The 27,855-nt window shown below is 46.7% G+C and overlaps 1 protein-coding gene across 28 annotated transcripts in view; it reads left to right on the top strand.

Moving 5' to 3' along the window:
- FBRSL1 (fibrosin like 1) overlaps positions 1–27,855 on the top strand; it is a 418,694-nt gene that overhangs the window by 171,821 nt on the left and 219,018 nt on the right. For 24 of the 28 annotated variants that reach the window (XM_052691244.1, XM_052691235.1, XM_052691237.1 and 21 more), the window contains one exon: positions 5,533–5,568. The exons of the other annotated variants lie outside the window; for them this stretch is intronic. In XM_052691244.1, the coding sequence (XP_052547204.1) occupies positions 5,533–5,568 (36 nt within the window). The remainder of the gene's footprint in view (positions 1–5,532; positions 5,569–27,855) is intronic. 28 annotated transcript variants of the gene reach the window in all.

Below are 27,855 nucleotides of genomic sequence, written 5' to 3' on the forward strand. Positions count from 1 at the left end.
GTGTTCCATAATTGTCCTGATCTTCTCTGATGTCCTGAGCAGTCCAAAAATCCACACAGAGCCTTGTGTAATGGCTTTTAAAAAAAAAAGGGTTTTATCTTTTTCTTGACCCATCAGCTTAAGAACTGCCTGCTTTTTAATGGATTTTCTCCCTCGCTAAATTGAATGGATCGTCCCTCATTATCATTTAAATAGAAGCCTCACTCCCTGTGAACATGGAAAATTTGAATGTGGTAGTAGAGCTGTGATAATTTGAAATATTCGGAAGGTGGGGGCGAGGAGGGGGAGCAGGCGGCAGAGTGCAGAATTGCTGAATATAATTGTCATGGATTCTCAATTTTGTTGCCACAAGATGGGAAAATAGACTAATAATTGTCTTCCAACCCTAGTAGAATAGTTGCCCTAGTTAGCTGAAGCTAACACTCTAATTGTCATGGGGGCACAGAGATGAATGAGGATGTATGCAGGGCACAGCCAGGGCTAAATTGAGTGATATACTAAGGCAAAGAGCAAATTGGCAATTATTGGCCCAGCTGAAAAGGTTGGCAGGTGTGCTGCTTTCTCACGAGCCCTTAGGGGGAAATTGGAAATATAAAATATCGACCGTAAATACTCACTGATTAGGAAATATGTTGCAAGAGGTGCTGGCCACTTAAGAGTCAAAACTCTCCTTTTCAAGGGATTGACTTCAGCTGAACAAAAAAAGAAGAAAAAAAAAAAAAAAAAGCAAGCCCTGCTACTAAGTTGTTCAGAGCTTTTTCCTCTCATCTCCCATCCCCCAGGCTATCTGTTCAGATTTTCCATCATCCTATCTTTGTATGTTTGTTTGTTTTTCTTTAAATGTATTAACAGACAACAGTCTTTTAGGAAATGGAGAGATTTTCCTCTCTCTGAATGTTCTTTGATAAGTGCTTAGCATATTGTATAGACTAGATATGAGATTCTCTCTCTGGTAGATGAATATAAAATAATTTCTGTGATTTCTAATTCAAACAGTTTGCTGTGATCTGCTTTTCTTTGTGTGCCATCAGTCACCATCTCCCCCTTCCCTCCTACTTTCTGTACCGTGCTTCCCCTCCTGGGGCAAGGGGATTAAAGCAGCGCAGGGCACAAAGCTGCAGGTCCATTACGTGCGCCTAAGGCTGAAGTACCTTGCCAGAAGCGTGATCAAAAGATCTACTGGAGTGAGAATTGGACCGCAGTGGCACCACAGGTCCACATTTATCCTCTTTATGAACGGTGAGAAGCTGGGATGCCCGGTCTCAGCTCTAGGCAGGGTGTAGAGGGACAGAAGAGTTCTGCATGCTTCAGACCAGGAAAAGCTGAGCACGGGGATGCTGCAGAGCGTGGAACCCTGAAGGAGCTCTTTGGAAGGCCTGGAATGGCAATATGTTGTAGAGTCGCAGAATATCTCCAGTTGGAAGGGGTCTGTAAGGAAGGAGTGCAACTCCTGGCCCTGCACAGAAGCACCCAAGAATCAAACCACAGGACTGAGGGCGTTCTCCCGACTCTTATGGAGCTTGGGCAGCTCAGGGCTGCGCCCACTGCTCTGGTGAGCCTGTGCCAGTGCCCAGCCACCCTGTGGTGAAGAACCTTTTCCAGGTATCTAGCCTTACCCACTCATCGCAGCTTCATTCCCTCAGGTCCTGTCGCTGTCACAAGAGAAAAGAGACCTTCCTCTGGTGTGACTTAAGGCCGTTACCTCCTGTACTGTCACTGCCACTGAGGGAAGGTGGCTGACACCCATCTCGCTACAACCTCCTTTTGAAGGAGATTGCAATTAAGCTCTCCCTTGAGCCTCCTCTTTATCGTACTAAACGATCCCGGTTCCCTCAGCCACTCTTCATGAGACCAACAGCATAAAACTTGGTGCTGTTGGTGACTGCCCAGCTCTAGTTGTCTAAATCTCTCCACAAGGCCTCTTGGTGGAGTTAGCAGCTCCTCCCTATTGCATATCATCAGCAGACTTGCTCAAAACACCTTTTAGTCCTATATCCAAATCATTTAGGAGAACATTAAGGAGAACTGGCCTTAAAATGGAGCCTGGAGATCCCCACTAGTGAACTGTCATCTGCAGAGTTTTGGGAAACGATGGACGGTGGCTGCCCCTGCCTGTACCGTGCTAGAATCTGATCCCTGCTTAGAAAAGCAGAGTGATTTAGAGCTCAGTGAAGTAAAGGCAACAAGAGGATAGTTTTAAGACTCCCCATCAAACCATGAGTCTTGATTTGTTTTGCATCATAAGAGCAGGGGAAGGCTTCCCATGTATACAAGGAAATAACACTTGCCATCAATTCAGTAGACTAGCTTGGAAAAACTTGCTGAAGGTTGTCAGTGAGGTTTTGTCATGATTTTCTCTTCTAGATTGCAGTTGTGGTATTTATAATGAATGGAGACCTCTTAAATAAAATTGCAGCGCATTTCCAACTCTGAAGGACGTTGGTGTGGGAATAGTTGAGTTTTTCAACAGTAGGATTTTACCTTTGCTGCCAGAAAGGTCTATTTATTTTTTACAACCAGTGTAATTAACAGGAGAGCTATCCCAGAGTAGAAGTAATTCACTCTGTGACATAACTGAAATGTCTTGTCTGTGCTGTCTGGTTTTGTTTTTAACCTTGGGCTTAAAAAGAACTGAAAATCTTTAGCTGCAAAAGAGCACATCATCTGCAAAACGTTACAAGCCATTTGTCTTTTTGCACAAATGCCACCTGGCACTGTAGTTCCACTTACACATCATTAAATGTGCAGACCAGCCTCGTTCTGCCCCTAACTAGTACCAGGTTCCCTTGGAAGCTCCAGGTGTTCCGGGCAGTGCAGAGGAGAGAGGCACGAGGGCCACCAGTGCTGGCACAGCAGCAGCCGTACGAGGCCGCAGCTGTAGGCTGCCCAGGAACGGCTCCTGCCAGGCAGGCCTGCGTTCACCACCACAGGTTTCTCCCAGCTTGGGTAGAGGCCAAGTGAAACTTCCACTAAGATTTCTTACATTTGCAGCCACATTGATCGTTTTCCCTCTTATTTAGTGTGGATATTGAGGCACGTGGATTGAACTATGTTTATGTCAACCCCAAAAGATATTCACTTTAGGAACATCCACCGCGGTTGCGTGCAAGCTGTTCTCTGCTCTGGCACTCATAGCTGAAGTTCATTGGGGCCTTCAGAGCTTCTCCATGTGGCAGTTTGGTACGGATCCTCCAAAAGAGCCCCCAGCATTCCCAGCTAACCAAGAAAGCAACAGTGGTTTGTTAGATGTGCAGAAAAATGCTTGCAAACAGCTCTAATTGTTGGAAAGAATTTTACAAGTTGAATCCAAAGTGTTCACCAGCTTCTAACTTTATACGCATAATAAAAATTCTGAGGGAGGAGAAAAAAAAAACAACTTTTTCCCCTCGATTTCCAGGAAATGTAATGTTAAAACTCGCAAAGGAGAAAGCGGTCCTTAGATATGAGAAATGCCAGCGCAAATTGCCATTCCGTTCTAATTATTTCTGATGTAACACTTTATTCAGCAATTGTTTATTCTTTTCTGCTGGGTGGTTTTAAATCATTGGCCTGCAGATTCCTGGGGCTCTTGGGCAGCCTGGGGTGCCGGGCCGTTATCTCAGCAACGCGGCTCTGCGGTTGGCGTGCCTGGAAAGTATTTGGGGAGTCCACAAGTCACTGAGGTTGAAAAGAACTGTGTTACAGCGAGGCTGCTCGGAGGGGCTGTCTCCCTAGGGAGAAGCTTTAAATGAAACCTCCTGTTTCTGGTTTGGGTTATTATTTCCAATTTGTTAGACACTGTTGGTCTGTTAAAAGCGAGCTGAGTGAGGGGCAGAGGAAGAAGCGCCGTCCGCCCTGCTTTCCAGCTCCCACCTCTCCCATCCGTGCTCGGGGTGAGCGGCAGAGCAGCCATCGAACCAGCCACGATGGTCCTGTGTTCAGCTGGAACTGCAGGATGTTGTTACTAACTTTCCTTCTATACAAAACTGAATTCTATGAGCGTTTGGGTTTTTTTCACATGTATCTAGGAGGAGTGATAGGTTCCTTTTAGTTTCTCAAAAAGAAAGAAGCGTTGCTTCCCTTCATTTCATCAATCTGTTGCAGTTTCTGGGCAGTTTAGATGGAAGAGATTTTATAAATACCTCTAGCTTTTTACAGCTTGAAGGCAAATCCATGTGTGATACACAAAAGGCCAAAGGTTTGCCCCCATAAAGGATCTGTTACTGGCATCTCAGACCTGCCCTGGAGCTGCCTTTTTCCCACAGAGCAGAGAGCTCCAGAGCACTGTGTGCCAGGCAGGGCTCTGGGAATGGCAGCAAGGAGGGTCCTGTTGTACCGGTGGGGAGTTGCAGGTGTTTGCAGTAGTCCACGGTCAGTTTGCACCGGTCTTTTTGGGGGGTGCTGTGCTGTTGTGGTTGTTGAGTACCACAGTGACGTGCAGTGCTGCTGCAGGAAGAGAGGTGATCTTTGAGGTCCGCCTGCAGTGCGTCAGTGCTCTTGTTCAGGCTTTGATACCCACTGCAATATCACTGTTAGAAACGGGGCTGCTAAGACTCCCTGAATCTTGTTTAATAAAATCACGTAGCAAGAGCGCCATGATTATAAATCACACTTGGAAATGGGCCTGCAGAGTGCTTGCTGGGTCATGTGCTGCTGCTCCCTCCCTGTCACGTGCTGAACTGTTCCAGGCTCCTTTTCAATTTCCAAAAAGAAGGCATAGAGCATCAGCTGCAGATAGAGGTGGAATTCATTTAGCTGCTTTAAGGAGGCCACTGCCAGCGACGAGTAGCAGCTCAGTGGCCTTGGGCTGTGGTGAGGGGAAGGAGAGCCAAGCGGCTGGAGGTGGTATAATAGAAAGGAAAAGCACTGAGTGATTTGGCAGTGTGTGAAAGAGGTAAGGATGTGGTAGAGAAAGGAGCAGGAGGAGCTGGACTGAAAAGCAGAAGTAAACAATATAATTTAACTTATTCAAAAGGGACAGAATGCTTATTAAAGCTCTGAGAGATGATAAATTAGTGCTTCGGTGCTATTGTTTCAGATAGAGCTGTCATATGGTAATACTGCAGCGTTGAAGGCTGCAGGCTCATGAATTCATGAGGGGAATGGAAGTGGACTGCGTGGTTACGTGGCAGAGCTGGAGCTGGTGAGGCAAGATGTGCTGCCTGAGCCGGGGGACGTCTGTATGCCCATGTGCTGCATGGAAGTGGCCATTGTCTCTTGAAGAGGGACAGCTTAAACAAATACTCCACTGCATCCTTGAGTCCCTGTTTCTATGAAGATGTATCCCACGCCAAGCCTTTACCTCAGTTAGAAGATGCTATAGTTTATATAATCCTTGTCTGAAATAGCTCCAGAGCCCTGCCCTGGAAATGCTCTTTTGCTGTCGCTCCCGTGGCAGCACGCAGGATGTCAGGAGAGAATTTGAGACGCTCTGCTTGTAAAGTTTTCCCCTAAGTAATACCGGGCTGGGGGAGGGAATCACAAAATGATCTGATCTTACATTACACAGAATCTCTTGCATTACTTACTGTGGCATATTGTTTCCTCCCACAGAGTTCTGCTCAATCGCTTTCAGGAAGAGGCTACTCCGTAAGTCATTTTACAGCTAATTCTTTCGCTTCTGTTGATGTTGATTGCAGAGGTCTACACCACCTATTGCATATCCACTGCCATGAAAGAAATGCAGAGTATAAGAAGTAGGCGTAGAGAACGGGCCTGTCATGCACCTGGCAAGGGACCAGTCTGACATGAGGGAGCATGAAGGGTCTGGGGATCCTTGAATTTAATTTTATGCCTTTGGAGAGGGTTCCTTGGTTGTTGGATAGTGCATTTGAGGTAGAGTCAGCTCCTGAGGATTGAAAGACATGTGGGGAGTTTTCAACATTGGTGGGAGATGCTTCCCTCCTCTCTCCCACTCCTTCCCATATAGGTTGTCATTTTTGCATTAAATACAAGAATCAGAGGAAAAATTATTGTGCTTTAAGAATTGTGTCCTTCACCACTCTGGACAAAAAAAAGTCGATACCCTCTTTTTTTACAAGCCCTGAGTTACAAGAGAGTGTGGCAGAAAAACAAAATCCCTTGTTTTCAGAGGAAGGTTTTCAGTTCTTCTCGCAGGAGCGTCCCAGGTACGGGGCTGGTGGTATTGTCATGTGTGTGCAGTGGAGCAGTGATGTTGAACTGACCATTTCTGTTCACATGTCCCTTATTTCTATGTGCAGTCGCATTTTGCTCGTGTAGAGGTGGTACAACTATTTGGGTACCATTGCTGCTCAGTTGTCCAAAAAGGCAGGCACATAGATGTTAGTGTGTATACTGATGACAAAATGGGAGAAGGTATGAGTGGCTTAGCAAAGTCAGTATGAAAATTCCTGGAATCACGTTTTGTCTGCCTCTCATAACAAACGTGTGGTGTGTAGATACCTGTTACAATAAGGGTAACTCTGGTGCATGCTATGATATGTGTTATCAGAAATGCGTGATGCAAAGCTAAGCACAACTGAATCACAGACACTTTGCAAAATAACATGACTTGAAAAGTCTTAAAGTATTGTGAATGATGTCACAAATTTTTAGACAGCAATAACACGTATCTCTGAAGTATCCTTCCATCAAAAGCTTTCCAGCATCCCAGGTGAGTATCAGTGCTGACTGGGCGATGAGGAACATTTGCTCCGGGACAGGGATTGAAATCTATCCTGGCAGACTGGCTGAGCGCTGCTTTCCCATCACACGAGCAGCTGGACTCACCTAAGCTTCTAAAGGCAGATGCTGCATCTTCTGTTTATCTGAAAAATGCCGTGCACGCCTGTGGCACCACATACATAATAATGAATCGCCTTCACAGATTGCAGGACCGAGGGCACGGTGTGGGAATGAAGCAGTTTCCCACTGGCTGTAACGCAGATTTCAAAGTCTTAATGGAAAAGGCCCAAAGAGTTCTTTTTAGAATCTCTAAGCCTGTAAATCATAGGACTGTTTTCCAGCACTGCTGAATGTTAAAAGATTTACTTTTGTCTCTCAGATGAATGAATTTGAGAACATTTTTAGCTCCCGCTCTGTGCATGTGCGGGGATCAGTTTCTTTTATTAGGCAACCCATAGCTCTTACCTCCCTTAGCAGGTTTTCCGCATGCCAAGGCAGTGTTTTGAGATTGTGAGCTGTGTGAGCTGGGGTTGCTTTTCCTTATGGGTTGTCATTTTTCCTATTAAATTGCCTTCTGCCTCACCACGTACCAGCTGCTGAGGCTGGCCATTTCTCTTAAGACTCCAGTGCTGCTCTAAATTGATTTAGCATAAGGCAGAGCCTATCACTTCCAGCCCTGCCAAACCTCACTGGCCCAAACCCGCTCTGGAAGCGGATCCTCCCAGGTGGCAGAGAGATGTTCAAACCGTGGCTTTGAGATGACTGGCCCCAACCCAGGGGTTGTCCGTAATATCAGTAGCAGTTTTCTTATTCTCACGAAAGCAGCTGAGTGCAAAACACAGAAGCAGTGGTTTGGCTCTGCAGCAGGCAGGTTGTTTGCCAGCTGTGGGGAAAGCACGTTGCTGGTGGTGCTAAGTGGGGAGCACACGCCTGCTGCCCTTCTGGTACTGCTGGTGTCACTGGAGACTGCTGCTGGTGAAATGGTGAGGTGTGTTATCACTGCACAGTGCTTGCACTGCTTCCACAAGCAGCTGTGTGAACACCACAGACTGTTTTGTGTGTGTTCCTTTTTCAGTGACAAACAAGTGTGTTCCTTGTTTCAAATCTACTCACTTTGCCATTTGCTCCCTTAACCTTGCAGACCAGTTTGTTTTCAGAAGCAGTGGTAGAAATGTTAAGGACATGCTTTTGCAGAAAGAGTACTTGGCCTGTAGTTGTGACCTTGTGTGAGAAGTCTCAGCCCAAGTTTCAGCCATCCAACAGGGGAGCAGCACTTCCTACACAAGGGCCATGCTTAGCACAGGTCTGAAATTCGTCTTTCACCAAAGACAACAAAAGCCCGGGTTGCCTTCAGCTGCACCTAGGTTTCATTTCTGCATTTGGAGCCACGAAAGTAGTGCTGGCAGTGCTGCAGCACATAGTTTCTCAGTCTATCTGAAGATGTCACAGGCAAAATTTCTTACAAAGCTGTTTCCCAACATAAAGTTTGGAATGATGTGTAGTTCTGTGTCAGTAACGTGAGACTTGTCGATGTCTGTACTGTTTCTGCAAGCCCCTTATCTCATCAGCAGCATGTGTTTCATATGTGCTTCCGCAGTGCTGAGAAATAGAATACCAGTTTGTTTGTGGAGGTTCATATCTTATTCCCTTTATGACTTGATGGTTACATGTATGTACATGCACTTCCTGCACGCACAGATGAGATATGTGATTTGAGTCAGGAAGGTCTGTCTGTCCTCTTGAGCAGCCAGAACAGGTTTTCATTCTGCTAACAGTACGAGAGGCCTGTCCACCCAAAAATGCACTGATTTGTTTGAAATTACGTGTAGGGTTACAGATTGGCTGCATTGCTAAGGCTGGACTACCTATCAAATTTATTTCTGATACCTAAATCAGTTTAGGATCTGAAATACTTAGAAAGTGGCTACAGTGAGCATAAGATCAGCCCGTGCACTTTGTTGCTCATGGTTGCAGTATCGCTGCTGTTTGCAGCTGAGCTCATCACCCAAAGCCAAGCTGCAGGTGAGCTTCACTAACTTGTGCAGAGTGCAGTGAAGGATGGAGGTGGGAGTTTGTAGTAGCTTAAAAAAATAAACAAAAAACCTTTTCCAAAAAATTACGTAGTTTATTTATAAAGCATCTGTGCAGCTGTTCGCTTCTGAAATGGAAAGGAATAAAATGCAGGAGCGAATAACAGTAAGCTTGAAAGCATATGGCAGATGGACAGCCAGTGAAGCAACCTGTGGTCCTCAGAGCAGAAGTGCAGGAGGATGAGGCAGCTTTGTTTGATTGCATTTGTTCTTGGAAGATTTTTTTTTAAGCAAAACCAGTAACATACACTTGACAGCAGCGGCAGCTGATTTTTATTCTGAGCTTCAGCAAAATATCAAAGTCTTTGCGGCCTACTCACATCCCTGGCAGCAAATCAAATTCTGTTGATTTTACATCTTCCTTGTTGAGCGCCGGAAACCGGCGTCTCAGCTCAGACTGCAGCTCGTGGATGTGAAGAACCACCCAAAGACCCCAGGAGGGCTGGGTCAGCACTGCCCCACAGCCTGCGTGGGAGCACAGAGATCCCCGTGTCCAGAGCTGCCTTTGTGACCGGCATCCTGAGGAAGATCAGTGTCTGCATTAAGATCAGCAGCGTTGTTGCACTGAAGCATGTATTGCTCCTGCTTGGGAGTTCTTGTGGCTGCAGCTCGTGGGTGTGGAGGCGTGCTCAGTGACCAGAGCCAAACTCAACTTGTAACTAATGGGCTTCCTCCGCTTGCTGGTCTGTCACACTGATGAAAAATCTCTCCTTGTAGGTAGGTAAAATTTTGTAGCTGGACTGGAAAAATCATTGCTCTTTTGGACCTTTGATAAATTAGCATTTTCCCATGCCAAAAATCAATATTGGAAACAGGGCTCTTGTTATGAATCTAAAACTCCTTGAGCTGGAGCCAAAGTTAAATGATCAAAAAAGTGAATTTAGTATGCACTTCCTACAATGGTGTGCCTGTGGACTGGCAAAATGAGCAAGACTTTCTGGACAAGATTTACGAATAAGGGACCAGTCATTCTAAGATAAGTATCAGTCTTGTTTTGCTGCGATGCCAAGTGTGAAAGAGGGACTATAATTGTCATCTTTTTCTGGGCAAGAGGAAGAATGGCAGGTAGGTTCTCCTTGGGTGGAGCAGCGCCCTGTCTTAGAAGACAGATACTCAGAAAGAGGAAAGAAAAAGAGACCGCGATGAAGTGGTGTGTGGTCTGTAAGAGCAATGCAGGGAATGACAAAAGATAGAAAAATGAGAATATATTATAGAAATACGAAGACTTTTTAAAGGGCTTCTTTCTGTAAGGCAGCTGGAATTTGTGACAGCCGAGAACAGAACTGTAGGTGTCAACCCAAAGCAATTAGCTTCTGCTGTTGTTCTCTTTGTATGTGTCGAAGTGGCCTCACTTCACAAGAGCCACGCCAGGTTTGAATTCGCATGGGCAGACAGCATTTCCTGGATGAACAGCCCACGTTAGTTTGCTCTGAGAGCTGAGTTAGGCAGGGCCAGGCTGCTGTGAGCCAGCCGAGCTCAGCTAGCCCCTGTGTCTGTAACCCATGAGCTCAGTGCTGGTGACTAATTAGAGCGTATATTATTCCAGATTTGCGAGGGCTCTTGAGGGTTTTTGAAGCGTCCTGTGAAAAGCGTAAGCAGAAGTACAAACACAAATGAACTACGTACTTCAGCTTTACAAATGCTGAAGCCCATGAACGTCCTTACAACACATTTCCTTTAGAAGTTCCTTTTCCAAAAATCTGTTTCTTCTTAGATGGCTTCTGCTTTTAATTAGGATGAAAAGTCCCATAAATTTTCACTCATCTCCTTGGCCATAAATAAGCACAAAGGGCCTTCTCTGGCAAAGTTTCAGTCTGCATGAACCAGTGGCACTGGCACTGGGCTGCCCCAGAGGCTCCCAAACAGCTTTGTTCCTGCAGCAGCTCAGGCTGCTGCCTGCTCCTTTCCATGCAGCCCCAGCACAGGGCGGCTGCAGCCAGCTGGTGCCTGAGCCCCTGGAGGGATGGGAGCAGATGACTTCTGTGTGAGTTTTGCCCATGTTTTTAATCTCCCTGCCATCACCCCGAGGTTGGCTGGGAGTGCTGGAGAGATCAGATCTCTCATCGTCCAGAAAGATGCTGCTATGCAAACTCATCCCCCAAAATTCCCCGTGCTCCTCAGCTTTTGGGGCAGGATAACCTTGCTGTCAGTGGCCTTACACACTGAAATGAGGAGTTGTCTTAAATCCATCTTGAATTCACCAGCCTAGAAAGCATTGCATCTTACTGAAGAGGAAAGACAAAGGAGTTTGAGGGAATCTGGTCTTTATTTCTGGACATTTTTGATTAAGACTATCCTGAGGCAGTTGTGTTATGTGTATGCTATAGCTTTCCTTGCGTAACAGGGCAGAGTATTTGCTCATCTGTCTCAGTGGTTTTCACATTGCTGTGTCTTCTCCCAGCTCCCTTTCCTTACAGCTCCATGTCTTGTTCTCCCTTTCTCTCCATTCCCTCCACCAAAACCAACAGAAAGACAATGCAAACAGACAATGGATCGGGGCTGGGGCAGCTCTCCTGGTGAGCACAGTGAGCAGGGGGTAAAAGTGTGGGGCCTCTGCGGGGATTTGGGTTTCATTTTTTAATTCTCTGTTAGTCTCACGCAGTGGGAATGAGCAAAGCTGGGGCATTGTGCCTGGAGAAGGGGCTGGCAGAGCCAGCTGCTGAGGGCTGCAGGGTGCTGGGCTTTGCTGTGCTGCATGTGGCTGCAGGTTCCTCAGAGGAAGTTTACGTGGTGGGGGAGTTCACGCTTTCTTGTTTTATCTCGTATCTCAATATGCCCTTGCTGAAACCTACACCCAAAACCACGACGTGTAAAGGGAGCAGCAGAGGAAGTAACAGTGGCGTTAACTCATAATGCTATTGTGGAAGTGAGACAAATGACATGTTTTGGTGACCTTAATAATAGGTGAACAAGAGAGAACGAGGAGAAGAGATGGAGTGAATTAACGTTGTGGATGCTATTGGCATTAGAGAATGCTGCCATTTTATTGCACTGTACAATTTAAAATGTTTAATTGCACAGTTCTGTGGAATAGTGTCTTGTCCCCGTGCTCAGGAACTGATTTCTCTTATGTCCCCAAATGATTTTCCCTGTATTGAACTGCTTGGAAATAAACAGATCAACAGAGGGTAAGTTATTTGGACCAATGATAAAACTACCTGCATATCCCTGGGCTAGGAAGGCTTTCCTGTAGGTTAGTGGCCTTTGCTCAATTGAGTCACATATCTGACTCCTTTTTTAAACTGTGATTCATTATTAAGGTCTAGAGACAAATCTTCATTGCCTTAGCAGAATACATTGATGCAACTGTAATTTACCAAAACTGATACAATCCTAAGCGAGATTTCACACCGTAGGAAGGCTCTGGTAATATACTGAGATGTGTGGCCCTGCTGCAAAAACTGCAAATGGGGGAAAACCTGTTGTGTGCTGCAGGTTGAGGTTTCTCTCTTTCTCACTTGGTGTTTCAGCCTGGCTGCAGTGTAGCAGGCTGCTAAGATGCAAACATACCGGGGAACATAGCTGTGTGTAAAGAGAAAGGCAGCATTCCTGTGCTCGTGATGGGTGGGAGAGCAGAGAAATGGCACCATGCCTGCTAACGTCAGGTGAGAGCCCAGCAGGGCGGGCAGTTGAGGAGCAGGAGTCGGATGGGTGCTGGAGTGATGGCTGCACCTCTGCAGTGCTGCTCTGCTGGGAGAGGGGCGTGCGGCTGAAGCCCTGCTCAGCCACGTGAAGGGCTTCTGGGCACTCAGTTTTCTTTTTCTATCTCCTTAGCATTTCAGCATCGCTGTTCCTTGTTGGGTCTGGCCCCAGTCACCATGACTTGCTGGGTGGCATTTTAGAAAGTGAAATAAAAGCTAGGTGCCTTTTTCCTTCTTATGGCAAGTAAGTCAGTGGAAGTGTAGAAGTCCTGCTTACGTGATGCAAAAGGACCAGTGGCAAGAAAGCCAGGGAATGTGCAGCACAAGGGAGACCGTGTAAAGGAATCCGCAGTGTGCAACCTGTGTGTGAGAGAGGAGTTGCAAAGGGATGGGAGGGAGGCAGCCAGCAGGGCCAGGTGCTAGATTAATACCAGACTATTTGTCAGAATAAAATCTTTTTGGAGGCAGTGGTGTAATTCAGAAGTTCAGTTGTTGCTGTACCCAAAAGTTGGTCATTGTCCATCTTGCTTTAAAACCTGTTGGTTGGTGGGCTTGGTGCTATAAGAGAATATTTAACTTCCAGCTGAAAATACCCAATGTTCAGCTTAGCTCCCAGTGACTGCAGCTGGTCTTTCATTTTTCAGTTCATCACAGGTCAGGAACTCAAAGGCACTGAGGCTGAGTAAAACTGTTTGTCGCGCTGAGCTCCGCTTTGGTTTTGTGTGATTTGTCTGCTTCTGTGGCACTTTGTTTCGTGACTTTTTTAAAGTTTGCTTTACTATACTGTTCCTGGAACAGACACAAGAACCAAAGATACTTTTTAATTAGCCCCCTGGCCCATCCGGGGTGTATGTGCTAACATCTTGGCTGTACAGTGTATTTCCAATGAAAGGAAAAAGTTTGCCATAGAGTCTGGTAACCCTGAGGTCAGTTTTGAGCTGAAAATTGCTTTTGATTATGGTGTTAGTATATAGCTCAAAAAAATAAAATCAAAAATCTAGCAAGAACTCGCAGTCCTTACAGTGATGTAAGTAGCACGCTCAAGAAATATCACATGTAGATTTTAAGGGAATTAATGGTTTTATTTATAAATTCTTTATAGATGCAGTCCTGTACCACTCATTGTGAGCATTCCAAGTTTTGCAACCAGAATGGTGGGAAGTTGGTATCCTGTGTCCTTGTGGTGGTCCTGTCTGCAGTGCTCTGTACTGGAGCACAGGCTGGCTGGTTCCTGCAGTGCAGCTCCAGGTGGTGTGCCAGTATGGTGGTGTGCCAGTATGGTGGTGTGCCAGTATGGTGGTGTGTCAGTATGGTGGTGTGCCCAGTATGGTGGTGTGTCAGTATGGTGGTGTGCCTGTATGGTGGTGTGCCTGTATGGTGGTGTGCCTGTATGGTGGTGTGCCAGTATGGTGGTGTGCCTGTATGGTGGTGTGCCTGTATGGTGGTGTGCCAGTATGGTGGTGTGCCAGTATGGTGGTGTGTCAGTATGGTGGTGTGTCAGTATGGTGGTGTGCCTGTATGGTGGTGTGCCTGTATGGTGGTGTGCCAGTATGGTGGTGTGTCAGTATGGTGGTGTGCCTGTATGGTGGTGTGCCAGTATGGTGGTGTGCCCAGTATGGTGGTGTGCCTGTATGGTGGTGTGTCAGTATGGTGGTGTGCCTGTATGGTGGTGTGCCTGTATGGTGGTGTGCCCAGTATGGTGGTGTGCCTGTATGGTGGTGTGCCCAGTATGGTGGTGTGCCCAGTATGGTGGTGTGTCAGTATGGTGGTGTGCCCAGTATGGTGGTGTGCCCAGTATGGTGGTGTGCCAGTATGGTGGTGTGCCCAGTATGGTGGTGTGCCAGTATGGTGGTGTGCCAGTATGGTGGTGTGCCAGTATGGTGGTGTGCCCAGTATGGTGGTGTGCCTGTATGGTGGTGTGCCAGTATGGTGGTGTGCCCAGTATGGTGGTGTGCCCAGTATGGTGGTGTGCCTGTATGGTGGTGTGCCTGTATGGTGGTGTGCCCAGTATGGTGGTGTGCCCAGTATGGTGGTGTGCCAGTATGGTGGTGTGCCAGTATGGTGGTGTGCCCAGTATGGTGGTGTGCCAGTATGGTGGTGTGCCAGTATGGTGGTGTGCCAGTATGGTGGTGTGCCCAGTATGGTGGTGTGCCTGTATGGTGGTGTGCCAGTATGGTGGTGTGCCCAGTATGGTGGTGTGCCCAGTATGGTGGTGTGCCAGTATGGTGGTGTGCCTGTATGGTGGTGTGCCCAGTATGGTGGTGTGCCCAGTATGGTGGTGTGCCCAGTATGGTGGTGTGCCTGTATGGTGGTGTGCCCAGTATGGTGGTGTGCCCAGTATGGGTGGTGTGCCCAGTATGGTGGTGTGCCTGTATGGTGGTGTGCCCAGTATGGTGGTGTGCCTGAGTGCTGCTGGCTGGGCACTGGACGATCCCGGGAGCTGTCTGAATAATTCTACATGCATTCTCCAGCAAGCTGCACTGTCAGTCTCTAAGAAGCATGTTAGGACTGTGTAGCTGTTCGCTGTTTGCAAAACAGAGTTTATCTTTTTGTTTTAAACCAGTTGTTTACTATGGTAAGTATGTTACAGAGGCTGTCAGGTGTGGTTCTTAGGTTTTCTGGGCATGGTCATGCTTAAACTTGGGGCAGTTCCTGCTAGCCTTGAAATGGACTGCTCAAGCTGAGATTTTGGGCCCTGTTTAGCAATCGGAGCTCTGCAGATGGCACAGCATGTACTTTTAATTCATGTGACATCGCACTCAGACCAGTCAGTAATCACCGCGGGGAGAAAATGGTAACACTGAGGAGGATAAAGCATTCATCATTTTTAAAAGGCTGATGAGCCAGTGCTGTCAGCTTCAGTGGTTAAAACTCTGAAAGTGATGCGGTGAGTCACCAAAGCGTGTGCCCTCTTTTTGTGTCCTGGTTAAGATCACCAGGTTAAGTCAGTGGGTGAAATTTCTTGCTGCCATCAGTAGGTGAGGACTGACCTGCAGAGCCTAGGCAGCAGCCTGAGCAGCTGAGAAGTGCAGTGGGATATTCTTATTGCGATGAGCCAAAGATTCAGAACTTGTTCTCAGAAATCATTCATGTTTACAAGGCTCTTCAATGTAAGCATTTTTCGTAGCAGAATACAAGCAGATGTTGACACAAGCATGATTATAAGGCTCATGATCAAAGTTAAATCAAACCTTCTCTTCCAGTTTGCAAAACAAATTTTCCCCACAGTGTTCACTGTTCTTCCGAAGCTGCTTACTAGCATCTATGCCAAGTAGCAGGCTGGTTTAGGAGGAAAAGAGCTTGAAGCATGAAGATTAGGATATGACAGCGAAGAAGCCCGAGGCCAATAAGTGCTGTGTAACTGGCAGGCAACAAGCTGTGATGGGTGGAGGGCGGTCACAGATTAGTTTTAAGTGTCCTTCCCTCCCACTAAGGACTTGCTGTTCTCTAAGAGCCCTGATTCAGATCATTTCTAGGGAGCCAAGGGAGAGGGCGGGAGAGAGTAATAAATGGTCCCTTGAAAACAAGAGTCAGTAATACGTGCCGCATAGCCTATGTAAGTGCAGGCAGTTTCCTGCTGAAGGTTCATTTCTGAGAGATTGAGAGCACTCAAACAGGATGCTGCAGCTTCACCAAACGGTTTCGGTATCAGTGTGTTATCTGTGGTCATTCCCCTCCGCAGCTTGCGGCGAGCTTCTGGTTAGCAGAGAAAGACACTTCGAGCTGAGCTGGCATCAGTTCCCACCTACTTAATCATGTACGCTGTGAGCTGTGCGGTTAGCTCGAGTCCCCCGGTTGTCTTGCGGATTGCCAGTGACAGGAAGGTGGAGATGCATTGAGTGGTTCAGACAGGAATAGCTTGGTTATCTGATGGTCACCCCAGAGACTGATAAAATTCAGTGAGCTCTTTTCTGAGAAGACATCAAAAAAGCAGAAACTGTTGTCTGTAACCACCTGAAGACTTTATAACGTCAAGGGAAATTTTTCTTATCTTACAAGCCTCAAACTGTTAACCCGTCTTAACCACTGCAGACCACAGCCGTGCCTTAGACTCTCAGTGTGCGTGATGGAGCCAGCACAGACCATCATGTGCAAGGCTGTAAAGTTATACTGGGGAAGTGCTATCGATCACGTCTTCAAAAAGTACTTTGGCCCTTCAAATTGGAGGCGAACAACTTGAAACAGATGAGAGGAGCCGGTCTTTTCTGAGGGATCGCGCTCCGTGTTTGCAGGCAGCTCAGTCTCCCTAAGGCTGTCAGTTGCCTGGAGTTTGGGCATGGAGTGAAGAGTCACCCTTCAACGCACAGCCTGCCTGATGAGCCTGAAGCCAAAGGGGTGGTAGTGGTGCTATGGGCTGCCAAGGGTTAGAGCAGGAGTGCTTGTCATATTCTCAGGACCGCTTAGGGCACCTGATTTATTTTCCTGGTACTTTTACTGAGCGAACTGCAGGATTATAATGCACAAGATTTAGAGAGAGACCTTGGGCAAACGAGGTTTTAAATTAGTACTTTAAAGGTGGCCTTGGGCAAGATGCTCCGAGCCTGAGTGCCTGAGGTCCCCGTTGTTCAAATGGATGGTGGCGGTCATTGCCATTGCACGTGGCGATGGACAGATAGGAAGTGTTCTACTCAGCTTTGCTCAGCGTTTGAAATAAAGAGGACGTGTTTGTGAGGACATGTGTCTGCATGGAGGTAGGAGGTAGGAAATGCTTTTGTCTGCGTGTGCTGCGCAGCTCCGTCTTTCAGTGACAACCATAACAATCAGTGCTTTTTGACTCAAAGCTATTTTCTTTCCTGGTGCAGATTGTCTGGTATGCATAACGTGTTAATTTAACAAAGCATTTCTTTTGATACAGCTTTAATTTTTTAACAACAGCTCGGAGGCAGTGATGTACAGATTATATATTGTCAGTTTCCCAATTAAAGTTTTACAGGAAAATACTCTGGTTTTGCTTTAAGCCTGTGTTGAATTCTTCCTTCTGGCACTTGTGCAAATGAAAACTGCGCTGTTGCAAAGCATCCATTTGAAACCTTGAAATATTTATTGCAGCTGCACTGAATACTGAAGCAGAAATCTTCCTGTAGGCTTGTTGGTGTCTGTCATACGCATATATTTTGTAATTAAATGCCTGGAAGTGTGTTGTGTGCGTGTGTGTGGTTGGTTTCTGGTGCTTTAGGTTTTTTTGCAGGTTTTGCTGCTGAGCTGTTTTTCCTGAGAGATGATTTTAGCACATCCCTTTCAAGAGTTCCTGTGAAATCTTAGCCAAGGCAAGACCACATCTTTGAAGTATAACATAATAAAAACGAGGCTCCTTTTAGTTGTTGTACAGAACACTGGGGAGGTGGCTAAACTGCTGCTCTTCCTTGAATGCTAAGCCTTGTGAGGGTCACCCCTGCAGCATCACGTGTGTTTGGATGATGTGGGATGGAGAACACCCAAAAGGACCAGGAGGAAATATTTTGCTCTTAAAACATTGCCCATGGACTAGGCAATTGCAGCCATGTGTAGCTTTTAATTTTATATTCTCTTTCTCCTTCTTCTTCCCAGCTTTGTCTTAGATAAGGACGATCCAGTGATTTTTCATGTTTCTGGTGTTGCTTCACCTGGAAGCAACAGAGTCTGACCATATGCAGAACACTCTGCTAGTCCAGGAAAGCCCAGACCAAAGGGGGGTCGTGATCGTGTGCAGTCTGAGCTGGAACTCAGAGTGATGTAGAGCAGATACTAGGGAGCACGAGGCACCAACAGAGTGCACCACTGTGGCAAGCTGTGGAGTGAGTGCCGCATGGCAGCGTCCCCTGTGCCCTGGTGTCAGGTGCCCTGTGGCACAGGCAAGGCGCCGGCCTCGGCCCGCTCCCACCAGCAGCACAGCCCAGCTCCAGGGAGCATCGCCAACCCGCGCGTTGAGTGATGTCTGGAGGAACTGAACTGGAGAGTCAGCTCATGTAGATTAACCTGCAGCAGCATTATCCATTGCCTGGGTTTGTGAGGAAGCATGGCAGCACGATGATATTTACAGCAGCATCTCAATCTAACCGTGAGCGGGTTTCTGGAAGGGGGAAGGGCAGCTGCTTTTCTGGGTAGCGAGCGTGAGCCCTGGGAGTGTGGTGAGCCAGCAGGGCTTCAGAGCGTGCTGCCAGTCAGTGCTGTGTGCTGCTGAGGTGCCAGGGGAGCCACCTGCCTGCCTTGGAACCAGTGCTGCGCTCTCGTGTGGTTAGTTAGCGCTGCCCTTGTTGTCTGTCTTTGTTTTTATTTCCAACCCATCTCTTTGGATTCATCCTACTGGTAGATAATTATGACTTTTATATTCACATCTTCTCCTCAAGCTTGGCTGTGTTATTTTTGGACGGCTCTTTAAGACTTTATTATTTTTTAAAACATATTGTGTCTTTATTTGCATATTTGTATTTGAGAACAAACAAACAATATGTTTCACACTGCATCTTTGTTCAAGTGTTTTTCTTAGCAAATAGAACTTTTTCAGGCATGCCAGAATCAGCTTCATTATATAAATCCTATTTATGGCTCCTATTTAGAGCAGGGAGGGGAGGGAATTTAAGGGACTGTTGCCACAAACACTCTTTCTGGGGCTGTGTGAGGAGGTACTACAGCAGGTCCATAGGATAGTGGCCTTTCTGTCTGTCTGTTTTGTCAGCATTTCTTCTTAAGTTCTGCGTGTTATTTCCTTTGTTGAACAGTGGAGCAGAGGCTGAAAACCTGAAGGCTTGGGGAGCTGGGCTGCATCTGCTGGGTGAGGGGCGCCGTGTACAAACCCCTAGCAGGCACTAAACAAGATGAGGCTTCTCCCATTGCTGCGGTACGATAGGCTCGTGATACATAAATGAAAAGAATAGATATTTATGTGGGAAATAAAAGCCAAGACATTCGTTATCAAAACCAAAAGAAACTGATTCCACAGCAGAATATTATCCCAGTGACTTGGTTTGTATAATGGGCAGCGATTGATGTGAAGTTAATCGTTTTATCTGAGGGATGCTGGTGCAGGCTGGCAATTAATACTCTGCACTGCTGATTGGCAGCACTGTGCTTGGCACACAGGGCAGAAGGCCGGGCAGCAGAGCCTGGCGGGCCCCACTTCATCCACAGATTTGGTGGGTTTTAAGCTGTCGTGGGGGAAGGCAGAACACAGATCTGTGGATTTTGGAAAGGGCTTCTATTGATTTCCTCAGCTGAATGATGGCCTCTGAGCTGTTGGGTTGGCAGGATTGATGTGGTAGCTGCCTTTCAGAAATAAATGCTAAAATCTGGCAAAAAGAAAGAAAATCAGTTCCTCAAAAGCTTCCAGCAATGCTGCTATTCTGAACAGCAGTGGGAGTTGTTTGGGGCAGTGTAGTGTTAAAAGAAGTCTCAGTGTTTGAACATGCATGAAGAGGTATGCAAATGAACTTCAGACCAGTCTGATGTTTAGGAAGAAGGGCTTTGGCATGTTGTCAGCTGAAGTGTCCACACGCTGCCCGTCTCATTGGCCCAAAGTGCTGTGACTCGTTGTGCATCAGTGACTAACGCTTTAAAGTTTCTGTTCAGGTGGTTGGATCAGCAGTCAGATGGGCTCATTGGGAAGATCAAAGCCGAGGGCAAGTTCTCAAAGGAGAAAGACAAATTAGAAGGGCAGTTTGCAGTTTCACATTAATTTTCTTCAGTGCTATACTGGACAGCTAGGGAAAATGAGAAGATGATTGCAGGAAGGGGCTGAATAGTGTTGAAATGTGCAGAAACAAAGCTGTGGGGCTGCCTGCCAGCTCTTTGTTGTGGGCTGCAGGGGGCAGGCAAGATGGATCGTAACCTCAGGCATGAGGTGTGCAAATGGTTCAGTGTTTGAACAGTTGGAACAGTGCGTTTGGCACAGGATGGGTTTTGTCATGAGCTTTTGACCAGGGATCTTTTTGTGGGTTTTTTTTCTGGTTTGTTTTACTGGAGGGGTGGAGTGTGAAAGACCCACAGTAAGTCTGCTTCATGCTTTGCACCTGATCTGATCGGAACCTTATCTCTGGTCCGTCTGTGCCTTGGGCAAACATCCCTGTGCCATTCTGTTCAGGTAGCTCTCTCCCTCACTGGCCTTGGACAATGAATGGGAGAGCAGCGGGGCTTTCTTCATCTCTGTGGCAGTGGTGGGAAGTTGCAGCAGTCCCAGGAGAGCTCAGCACATGGGGCAGAGGGGCTTTGCAGGCTGCATGGGATCAGATCATGGCTGCGGCTTTACTTTGCACGGTGTTTTTCACTCACCAGAGCTTCTCAAGTTGATCGATTTTGTCAGAATTTGCTTTAAAAGAAATGAGTTCTTATCAGCAGTAGTGAAATCTAAGGCAAACATGTCAGTGAAAATAAGCTTACAATGGCTTTATCAAGATCTCATGAGTTGAGGTTTTGAGATATTTAAACACGTTCAATTGCTACCAAGCTGGAAGCACATGTAGGAAGGACATGTTCTTAAAGACACATTGAACAGCCAGATTCAGAGCTTCTCAGAGCCTTACTGTTGGCATTCTCTGATTTGAGATTTGTAGCAATATGCTTCTAATAACTCTGTGTTTCGTTTTGGTCAGAATCTGTTTCCCTTTTACCCAAACCTCCTTTTTAACAGCAGGTATATCTCATTCCTCGCTTAAGGAGTCTATATAGTGGCTTTCAACCTTTTCAGTTTGCATCCACTCTGAGAACTGCCACAAAAGTGGTGGAGCTCCTTATTTTGAACAGAAGGCCGTCTTGACCTTGGCCAAAGGGCTTCCTTTTCTTAGCCGTGTTCTTATAACTAATGTAGAAGCATAAGGCAGAGCTGGAGGTCTGGTCCCAGAGCTGATGGGCAGCTTGGCACAGTGCAGCACCAGGGCTGATGGCAAGCAGTCCCTCAGGCTCTGTGCCTGCCATGGTGGGCTTTCCTTGTTCTCACTGGAGCTGGGATCCCATTGGTTTGGATGTTGCATTGGTCTCTGATGCCTCTTTAATTTCACTCAAGTGGTGTTCTTGTGATGCTGTGGTGCTGTGAGAGTTGCAAATGATCCCATTACTCAAGGAAACCTTCCTTGCTTGGAAAAACTGCTTTTCAGTGAAAATCATCCTGGAAGTTAACATGTTCATTAGTACTGGAGTGGCTCACGTACTGTAGTACAAACTGCGGATTATTTCACAACATGTTCTCCTCTGGTTGCTTGCACACACGTTGCCTTCATATTAACCTTTAAAGTTGCAGTCTTGAATGCTTATAATTTCAGTATCCTGAATGCTAACCAAGAAAGGAAGTGTGGTGAGGAGCCTTCAAGTCTGCACCGTGCTCCTGGCACTCCTTGATCTTACTGGCGGTCTGGGCACGCCGCTTGCTGAGCTGCTCAGCATGGTACAAGACAGGGAAACCTCGGGGCGTCATGGTGACAGGGCTGGTGGATGTGCAAAGCACTGTGAGGGGTGCACATGTCGGGGTTGGGAGGTTACTGACCTGTCCCAGCGACCTCCTGCTTCTGCTCATGAGCCAGCCGCAATCTGTCCTATCTCTGGAGGTGCTGGAGGCTGTGGATGGGCCCTGGGCAGTCTAACGAGGGAGGCAGCCAGCCCGCAGCAAGGCTTGGAAGGTCTCTTCCAACCTAAGCCATTCTGTGATCTGCAGTGTTTTTTTCCCTCATCATATTTCTGTGTTCTGCACACAGGGTTGGAGGAGAAGGGGGGATGGCAGACTCAGCACACATCAGCAGTGGCTCACACGGGTTCCTGCCGGTCCCTCCTGTGTGTCCCAGCACAGCACGTTGCCTCTGCCTAGAAAGCTCCTGCAGAACCCAGCGTGCCGAGCTCCAGGTGGCCCCTTGTTAGCTCTGTATTTCCCCGGTTTCTTTGCGTCTCCAGGTCTGAGTTAGACAGCATGGTGCTCCATCGAGCAGCCCTTCTCGAGCTGCAGCAGGAACGGCCACTGTCATCTTCTCTCGTACGGCCGGGTTATTGTGCAGCCCTTATCCCCACTCTGCAGCCCTTATCCCCGCTCTGCCCCGCAGCGCCGAGCCTCACGCAGGTGTTCCTCCGCTCTGCCCTCTCACATGCACCGCAAATTAGTAACAGAAGCTAATGGCCCAGCATGCGGCCATCAAAGGGCTGACAATTCCAGCCTTTCCAAAGGGCCCTTTATGTCACAGCCCCCCACGAGACCTGTCCGGCTGAAAAGCCCATTTGTCTGTCCCTGTGTGCGGGCCTGCCGCAGCTCCACGGCCGCTGCCGGCCCCACGCTGCGCCCCTGACTGTTGCTGCTAGCAACAGATAACATCGCTGTTCCCCGCAGCGGGGCCGCAGCACATCAATCATCCGGCTCAGATAAAGGCCCCGGGCCTTTGGCCCCATCCCTCGGTTGTTTCTAAATAATTTCCAGTGGCTGAGCATGCTATGGTGTAGGCCGGGTAATTCAGTCCAGAAAACTTCATTTCACTAAAAATGCTTTGATTTCTCCCTTTTTTTTTCTTCTTTTTTTTATCTTTTTTTTTTTTTTTTTTTTTTGAGTAAAGACTGTTTTTGTTCAAATAGATGTTTGTTTCGAAAGGGGGAGTTTAGCTGATGAAAGGGATGCCGTGAAAGTTCAGAGTGAGAATAATAAATAGAACTGTGTGGCTAAATGTAAAGTACAACCACGCGGGCAGCAGAAAGAATGAGCATTGACTGGGAGCCACAAAGCGAGGGGAGCTCCATGGGAAGCCTCGCTCTGCGCCGGCGTCCTTCAGCTTCCTGAATACATTTAAATGGAGATTAATCTTTCTATATGGGTAACATCATCTCTGCCACACCTTTATTAAAGAGATTTATTGCCGGGCATCAAATTACACTTTTAACACAGCCTACTTGATTTTTGGTAGCAGCAAATCATATTTGTAACTACAAATAACTAAACAAATGTGACAGTAGCAAATTCTCTCCTTGACACAGCTAATTCTTCATCCTGTCTTAACGTTCTGCTGTAAAGCCATAAGGAGTTGTGATGCTTAGAGCCTGGCAGTCCCAGGTTTTGTCCTTACCACTTAGTAATCCTTCAAAGAAGGAACCACTGCAGTTTGTATGGAGGAGCATTGCAGTCTCAGCAGTGGGAAAGTGCAACCTTTTGATAACCCCTTCTGCAATCTGGCTGGCTTGTGCTGTGCGTGTAGGTAGGATGCAGAATACCCAAGGTAAAATCCAGCCTTAGGTCGTAGATGAAATCCCTGTGGAAACCTTAAAATTAAATCTCGATCACATTGCCCTCTGCACGTGCATCTCTGCGTACTAATTGCACGGACCCTTTGTATTTGTTGTGGATACTAGCTGGCAGGGGGAATTGGAGGCTGATAGACTACTGCTGCTTTCAACCTCCAACTTTACAAGCCTCACTTTTCAAGGCACGTTGGTCCTGCTGGTGTCTGCTAAGTACAGGCTTGGTCCAGTATGCGTGCAGTGCTGCTGGCGGGTGGTGATGAGTCTCTCCCAGTTGTGGAGGTCCAGCACACTTGTTGGGCAGGCTGCAGACTCCAGCTGCACAGCGGTGGTCAGGTATGCTGACCAGCAAGTCCTCTGCAGTTGTTGGAGTCCTGAATTGGTTTGCTTTGCATTGAGCATGTGATACTCTTCGGAGAGAAATGCTTCATGGTGTTTTTATCTTAGTTTACAGATACAGTTGGAAACATGCAGTGTAGCTAAGGAAGGATAAATGTTCAAGGACCTGTAAGATTTTAAGAAAACTTAAACTTTCCAGCATGAAAGAATGCATGTAGGATGCTCGCAAAACAGAAATGTGCATGGCTAAATCCAAACTGGAGGGAATTTGGGAAGTATGCACAAGGAAGTAACAGCTGAATTCCTATGGCTGTGTTTAAGCCAAAAGGGACTTTGCTAGTTCAGTTCTGACATGATTGGCATTAATGCGAGCTGAGCCTTTCAATTTGGTAGGACAGGACTTCATCCAGAGTGCTCCTGGACATACTGAGCTTCTGGGATATGTGGAACATGCTGTGTGTTTCCTACTTCACTAAATGAGATATACGACGAACTTGAGAAATTTTCTGTAAAAATGAATCATTAGCTTGACAAAATATACCTGTCCAGCATGTCCTTCACTATCTTCTATGAAAACAAAACCAGTTTTATCATTGATCCTGCTGGATTTTGACATAGGTAGCACTAGAATATTTTCCATCCAGCAAGGTGACTGCAAATTGCTTGTGTCCCATGTTACTTATGTGCCACTACCCCGTTTCCCTCTTCAACTTAAAAAAATATATATATTAAAAAATACTTCTGTATGATACTGCCAAAGAAATAACAGAGGGAATGACAGAGAAGGGTAGGCTAGAATAACCCTGAGGGTGCTTATTTTCCTCAGCATTAGCTTCATATCCACATTCATTATGTGAATGGGCCAGGGAAACAGTTTCTGTGACAAATTGGAGCGCAGAGTAGGTTGAACGGACTCAGTTCAATTTTAGGTAATGGTGTACAATCATCTCTATGGCAATGCGGGATGCGTGGCGTAGTCCCTCATTTAGAGAAGTTTGAATGCATAAAGCCCTATAAGAAGCACTGTGATAACTCAGTTTCGTGTTTTTAGGGAGAGTTGCCATGCATACAATTAGCTGCTCCATTCGCTCCCCTCCCTTCTTTCAGAAGCAGCAGCAGAGCTTCCCTCCACCTCCAGCACCTGCTGTCGGGTTGGCGCTTGCAGCAGCATGCAGCTGGGAGGAGGATGGGCAGCCAGAGGCAGGTCTGCAGGAGATGGACAGGCACGCTGACACAGCTGTCATTGTGCTGTGGCAGGCAGGATTGGTTACCCTTCCATCGCACTGCTGCGTGCATTTATCAGATGAAAGACAGTTTCAGTTTGAATGGGAAGATGAGTGGAGTCGGTACTTTGCTGCAAGCTGCACGGTACTTGGGCAGAGCAACCTGCAGCATCTTAACTAACAGGTCTGATCCTTGCCATAGAGCATGGCTAGTATTGTGCTGAGGAGTTGCTTGTGGAAAATGGAATGGCACTTGTTGATAAACATTCTTCTTGCTAATTGACCGCTGTGTTTGCAGACAGATGCACAGATCTCAAGCTTCCCACGTACTCGTGCAAATCCCTAAGATGGGCTAATTAACTTCTCCATCTTCATGGCAAGATCTCCTGAACGGTTATGCAAAGCAAGTGAAAGAAAGCGCTGGGCTGCAAGGAGGAGGAGAGCCAGGCTGCATACAATTTGTGTGTTAAGAAACGGCCCATGCTGTGTGTTTTCCTTCAATGGGAGACACAGAATTTCCAATTGAAATCGGGTGGGAGAGCAATCAGCAATAAGGAAAGATCCGGAAGTGCAGGTTCAGCCTCCCTGTTTTTAGAGGATGTAGTTTATGGGAGCAAGGCTCTCAATTCCATAGCAGTAATGGCATGTTTTTGTTTCCATTGCCCTCAACAAGCCGACAGCAGTAGATGTAACCTAGATTGAGCACGGCATCTTGTTTGAGCCAAGTCTAGCAGATGTTAATCTTGGAAATAGATCCTCTGCAGTTGAACAGATCACTCACAACAGGTGAGCAAAAGGAGATACGGCTCTCCCCAGCACAGCACGCTGTCACACACCGCCCTCAGAACGCACCTCTGCTGCTCAGTGCAGGCAGGGCAGGATCCTCACCTCACAGGGTTTTGATCACGTCTGAGACCTGCGATCGTGAGCAGTCGCGAGGCGCTGAACAAATGGTGTTTCCTTTTCAAGTCTAATGTGTGAGATGAATGCTTTGTGACAGTGGAAAATGAACCACCTCCCCGTTGTGTCTCAGTCGGACACCGTTCCTCAGAGTGGAAAAACGTGCGTTTTTTTGTAGGGAGTTTCTTGCTCCTTTGTGCAAACTGGGCAGTATCTTTTAAACAAGGTTATAAATTCTGAACTGCAGCGGATATGTGTTGATGTAGTCTGTTACCCATAGACCTGTTCTATGTGTTGCTCAGAACTGTGCTCCCATTTCTACCCCATGTTGGTTCTGGTTGTTAAGGAGAGCTTTTCTGAAATGGAGAAGCATCCAAATAGCAGCTCATTTACAGGAACAAGATGCGTATCTGCTCCTTAAGAAGTCTGTGCATGCACACACACGCACACACAAGCTGCTACATTATTTAGATATAAGGTTGGTTTGGGGATTTCTTTGCATTATTTTTTTTCAGAAATACAGTTTATTTTCTGAAGCTTTTCTCTCCACCCTTTTCAGGAGCATTCTTGCCAAACACAGCAATAATGCTGGTGGCACTAGTGAAGATGAGGGCTACTCCAGGCAGTGCTGCAGCCTCTCTGACTTCAGTACTGGCTCAGTAAGAATTCTTGCTCATAAAAAGACAAAATTCTGTTGAGACATTTGAGACAGTCAAAATATCTATTTGTACATTAGATCTACCAATTTCTAGTTACAATGGGTCAGAAGTGAGAACGGCTTTGGTTTCCCATTCCTCCAGTGAAGGTAATGGTGAGAAATGAATTTCAGCATCAGAGGTTTCTTCCTGGGCTCTGTCAGAAGGGAGCCCAGAGCCGTTCTCCATTGGGGGTCACACTGGAAGCTGCTTCCAGACCTCAGCAAAAGCAAGAAGCTTCAACCTGCTTTATAGGGCTTGTCTAACAGGAACACCATGGGAATAATTTTAATCTCAGTGACTGCATCTTGGCAGGGGGAGGCTTACTTAGATTTAAGGTGGTTTTTTTTTTGGTTTGGTTTTTTTTTTTTTTTTTTTTTTTTTTTAATTAGATCAAGGTCTGCTGGCAGCATTTTCCTCCATTTGCATTAGATTGATGCCTGACTTGACCTAAATGGTTCATAACTGCTACAACTTCCCAGTGTTACTGCCTTAGTTTAATGGTGTCTGCTGGTTATCGTATGCTGTGCATTACCCTATTGATCTCCCTCCTTCTTGGTGTTTCTAATTACACGAGGGGATGAGATGACCCTGCTGTACCTGGCATTTTTCCAGTCACGTGGGCTAACTCTGCACCCAGTCTTGCAGTTTCTTTCAACGTGGTGTTGATCCCACCACCTTGTCTGTTTAAATTATTGCAAAACTGCACTGTTTTGAAGCCGCTGTAGCATTGCTTAAAGAACTCTGCACATAAAACAACTCATTAATATTTGTGCTATTCAAGGTTTGCCAAGAGTGTTACGGTCTGTCTTGCCTCCTCCACTCTTTGCTCCTTTCTGCCATCAAAATGTCTGCAAGAGAGTGTGGGCAAAATTGATTCCCCTGTGGCCATTTCAAACTACACAGCTCGGGCTCATCCTTTGATCCCTCCTCATGACTTTATTTCATTATCCCTTAAGTATAAGGAGGAAAGTTAATGACATCATAAAAACTAGAACTCTATAAAAGATGTTTCTGCTGATTTACTGCCAATGTACTAGCAGCATGTCATATAACTGCCCATTAAAGATGGTGAGTTGCACTCCTGCCTGCAGCATTCCTTATCATCAGCCCTTTTATTTATGACCAGATTATAGGGATTGGGTGAGCACTGTAAAACATAAAACTT

Source organism: Tympanuchus pallidicinctus, unplaced genomic scaffold (assembly GCF_026119805.1).
Source record: "Tympanuchus pallidicinctus isolate F22 unplaced genomic scaffold, pur_lepc_1.0 scaffold28, whole genome shotgun sequence".
NCBI classification, from domain to species: domain Eukaryota; kingdom Metazoa; phylum Chordata; class Aves; order Galliformes; family Phasianidae; genus Tympanuchus; species Tympanuchus pallidicinctus.